This window comes from Aegilops tauschii, chromosome 6, assembly GCF_002575655.3.
Source record: "Aegilops tauschii subsp. strangulata cultivar AL8/78 chromosome 6, Aet v6.0, whole genome shotgun sequence".
NCBI classification, from domain to species: Eukaryota; Viridiplantae; Streptophyta; class Magnoliopsida; order Poales; family Poaceae; genus Aegilops; species Aegilops tauschii.
The window spans coordinates 60,590,671-60,595,199 of NC_053040.3; the positions used below are offsets into that span (position 1 = coordinate 60,590,671).

Below are 4,529 nucleotides of genomic sequence, written 5' to 3' on the forward strand. Positions count from 1 at the left end.
ATGACTATAAAATGATTATAAAACATTCAAGAATGATAATATAACAACATGGAACAATCAAAAATTATAAATACGTTGGAGACGTATCAGCGCGCCCTGGTGTCTTGTGCTCACCAGGTGGCCCCCTTCGATAGTTATTTGCTCCAGTATTTTTTACATATTTCAAAATAATTCTCCGTAAATTTTCAGCTCATTTGGAGATGTGCATAATAGGTAACTCTGACATAGCTTTTTCAGGTCCAGAATTCCAGCTGCCGGCATTCTCCCTCTTTGTGTAAACCTTGTATTATGAGAGAAAAGGCATTAGAATTACTCCATAAAGCATTATTATGCATAAAACATTATAAATAATAGTAAGAAATCATTATGCAAAATGGACGTATCAATCTACAGCCGAGCGCCCCAAACCCGTCTCACAAAAAAATCGACCCACCTCGGGGCCTCAAACTAGCCTTAAACATCGGGCTATCCGGTGACCCTCATATCCAGCCCAAAATGTAGAGCGAACATGGGGCGACCCGGCACGCTCGGGCACGTCCGCCATGTCGGAGCTGACAGGTCCGGCCCAACGCTGACCCCACGGCTGTCCCACAAAAAACCACAATCTGGCTCCTCGCTCGGAATTGGCTCACTTACTCTCCTCTCTCCTCTCCGATTCTGATTCAATCCGGCGCAATGTCGAGCTCTAACAGCCACTCCGGCTCCGACCTCGACGTTGACAAGGAGATGGCCCTCCGCATTGCCTTGGAGCGGTCTAAGGTGGACACCCGGGGGAGCTCCGGATCTGCAGGGTCACCGCAGCGCGGCCGTCGGAGTCGGCCCCTCCTGGCCCACGCACAGCTCCGCCAGGGCAGCGCAGTTTGCTCCGCCCCCATGCCGTCCCCTGCCCTTGCCGACCACTGCTCCACGCGAGCAGCGGTGGGTGCTAGTGCCCGCGCCGCCGGCCCGTCCCCTGTCCTTGCCGACCACTGCTCCACGCGGGCAGCGGTGGGTGCTAGTGCCCGCGCCGCCGGCCCGCACGCGCACTCTAGAATCTGAGGCGCGCACCGCCCGTCGCGAGAGGCAGCGGGCAAGGGAGAGGGACACGGCGGAGTAGTCCGTGCGCCGCCGCCGTGGGATGTCAGCGGAGCCCGGCGAGGATGAGCCCGACTCCTCGCTTGGGTCTACCGCCGGTCGTCGCCCACGACAGCGGAGATGGACACTCGCCGCCTATGGCGGAAAAACACAAAGTCGCCTTGGCTTGCCATAGAGGAGTCGGAGCGCGAGGCGAAGGAGGCGGCTCGGGCTCGCCAAGTTGAAGGGGTTGATCTTCCTCTTCGATTCCGGCGACGACGACGATTACAACTCCACCTCCTCCCCCGACGACCAGGATCCTCCACCAGTCGCGGACGCCTACAGCTATGTCGGCGACCGGAAGGGAAAAGACCCGACGAGGAAGTGGTGAAGATGCTCCTGCTCCTATGTTTATTGTCGTTTTTTAGTGCTGAAGTTAAGAACTTGTTCGGCGATGGAACTCCGATGTTTTTTAGATGATGTACAATTCATTTATGTGCATTTAGTTGTCCGTTTGATGCCGATTTCGTTGTGCGTTGTCTGATCACGTAGTGTAGCTCTTACGTTACATGTGTAGTATGTATATAGGATGTGAGATATGAGATAAGCGGGTGTGGAAAGAAAAAATTAAGGCATGACCGGTCAGCGCCGACGAAAGCGCCCGGGTGTTTGAGGGGTCGGATTGCTGTCCGCGGTTGTAGATGCTGTATATCGTGGAACATGCTCTCGGTTGCTTGATAGGTAAAAATAAACAAAGCGAGAAAATATATAGCAAAGGGAAAAAAAATCTTATCGGTTGGTTGTTCCCACGCCACACGTCACCGGTGCCGTAGCCTCGCAGGACTCTTCATCCCTTCCCGTCTGACCCGGCCTTCCCCTCCCCGACTACAAAATCCCCGCCCCGCTCTCCTCTCCCGTCCACCAAACCTCCAATCCCCCCTCCGCGATCTCACCGAGAAAATCCTCGACCGACCGAACGACAAGGCCCTCTCATCCTCCTCCTCCAAGGTACGCGAGTTTCCGATCCCTCCGCCTCTCGATTCCGCTCGATCTATGTTCTATTGGGTAGATCTGCGGGCTGAAGGCTTATTATTTGTCGATCGATTGCTGTCAATTCGATTATGCGTCGAATTATCGAGTAGATCCGGCGCTTGTTGTTGATTCGTTCCGTCTAGATGTGTGTAGCTGCGGTTGATTCTGCTCGTTTGTTCCAATTTTGCGTGTCGTGTTCTTGTAGCCTAGCCCTAAATTGATTTTGCTCGGCTGTTGTTAAATCCCTACCGTGATTATGCATGGATTATCCAGTAGATCTGCTTATGTGTAGCTGGTTGGTCCCGTACGATTGTTGCCAAGTTTATGCTAGGTTCTTCTACAGGTGCGGATTCCGGTTTTATTTACCAGCTAATTCATAGTTCAGGCTCGTAGTTGCCTGTCGGTTCTACTCTGAAATTCGTGATGTTATTATTGTTGCACATCTAATTTACCCAGTATATCAGAAAAGGAAAGAAAATACCCTCACGAATCTCCACGTAAGATCAATGATAACTTGGATGTGCTTTAGCAAAACTGTTATTGTTGATTCATCTAAACCTTCCTAGATTGCTGCGTCCAACTTGAGCATATATCTGCTTGAGCTTATATTATTCGGCCTTCTCACCAGGCTAGGAAAGATTGTGCTGATAGATCGGGATTTTTGCTAGCTTTTGCTAGTGTAGTCCATTAACATGGTTGCCTAAGTCTTTGTTCAAATTCATTTTGAGATGTTTGTTGATCCGTAGCTAGGATTTCATCTCTCTCTGTACTTGTGTTTATGTTCTCATGTTTCCTTTTAACTGCTCCTTACTCTGGGTTTACCTTGTATTTGCAGATGCAGATCTTCGTGAAGACTCTCACCGGCAAGACCATCACCCTTGAGGTCGAGTCGTCTGACACGATCAACAATGTCAAGGCCAAGATCCAGGACAAGGAGGGAATCCCTCCGGACCAGCAGCGCCTCATCTTTGCTGGCAAGCAGCTAGAGGATGGCCGCACCCTGGCTGACTACAACATCCAGAAGGAGTCCACCCTCCACCTGGTGCTCCGCCTCCGCGGAGGCATGCAGATCTTTGTCAAGACCCTCACCGGCAAGACCATCACCTTGGAGGTGGAGTCCTCGGACACCATCGACAATGTGAAGGCGAAGATCCAGGACAAGGAGGGCATTCCCCCGGACCAGCAGCGTCTGATTTTTGCCGGCAAGCAGCTCGAGGATGGCCGCACACTGGCTGACTACAACATCCAGAAGGAGTCCACCCTCCACCTGGTGCTCAGGCTCCGTGGAGGCATGCAGATCTTCGTCAAGACCCTGACGGGCAAGACCATCACCTTGGAGGTGGAGTCCTCGGACACCATCGACAATGTGAAGGCAAAGATCCAGGATAAGGAGGGTATCCCCCCGGACCAGCAGCGCCTCATCTTCGCCGGCAAGCAGCTTGAGGATGGCCGCACCCTGGCTGACTACAACATCCAGAAGGAGTCCACCCTCCACCTGGTGCTCAGGCTTCGCGGAGGCATGCAGATTTTCGTCAAGACCCTCACCGGCAAGACCATCACCTTGGAGGTGGAGTCCTCGGACACCATCGACAACGTGAAGGCAAAGATCCAGGACAAGGAGGGCATCCCTCCGGACCAGCAGCGCCTCATCTTCGCTGGCAAGCAGCTTGAGGATGGCCGCACCCTGGCTGACTATAACATCCAGAAGGAGTCCACCCTCCACCTGGTGCTCAGGCTTCGTGGAGGCATGCAGATTTTTGTCAAGACGCTCACCGGCAAGACCATCACCCTGGAGGTGGAGTCCTCGGACACCATCGACAATGTGAAGGCCAAGATCCAGGACAAGGAGGGTATCCCCCCGGACCAGCAGCGCCTCATCTTTGCTGGCAAGCAGCTGGAGGATGGCCGCACCCTGGCAGACTACAACATCCAGAAGGAGTCTACCCTTCACCTGGTGCTCCGCCTGCGTGGTGGCCAGTAAGTGCATTCTCGTGGTGCGGCTTCTGTCTCAGGGTTAACACCAATGGAGTTTTCAGCGTGTGCTCTGGTCGTGTTTCTATCGCTGCTATGTTTGTGTTCGCAAACTTATGATGTAATGTGGCTTTGGAGTTTGGATGATGAAACGTGATGAATAAGTGAATCCTTGATATCGCTATATATCTGCAGATTTTTGCGTTGAACTGGTCATGAAATGTCGAGGAAATTCTTGCATTGAACTGTCTTATTCTGGGTTATTTCTCACAAGAATCAGGAAGAACTGGTTTGTGTTCCTTCTCGTGGTTTGTTCCTGTGTGCGTCTGATAGGGTTATCTGGTGTCAAATTCTTGTACAGAAAGTCGGAGCTCACATGATCAAATTGCAGTGATTTGCTTTTTCCTTTGCGAGGAAAATTTAGTTGCTTGATAAAGGCCTTGGCAAACTTAGCAGAAAACATGATTGTTTGC

The 4,529-nt window shown here is 52.0% G+C and overlaps 1 protein-coding gene across 1 annotated transcript; it reads left to right on the plus strand.

The window, feature by feature from the left end:
* Positions 1-1,888: 1,888 nt before the first annotated feature.
* LOC109769330 (polyubiquitin) lies at positions 1,889-4,265 on the plus strand. Its single transcript, XM_073501012.1, has 2 exons — positions 1,889-2,061; positions 2,921-4,265. The coding sequence occupies exon 2, from the start codon at positions 2,921-2,923 to the stop codon at positions 4,064-4,066; it is 1,146 nt and encodes a 381-aa protein (XP_073357113.1). The 5' UTR covers positions 1,889-2,061; the 3' UTR covers positions 4,067-4,265.
* Positions 4,266-4,529: the final 264 nt, after the last annotated feature.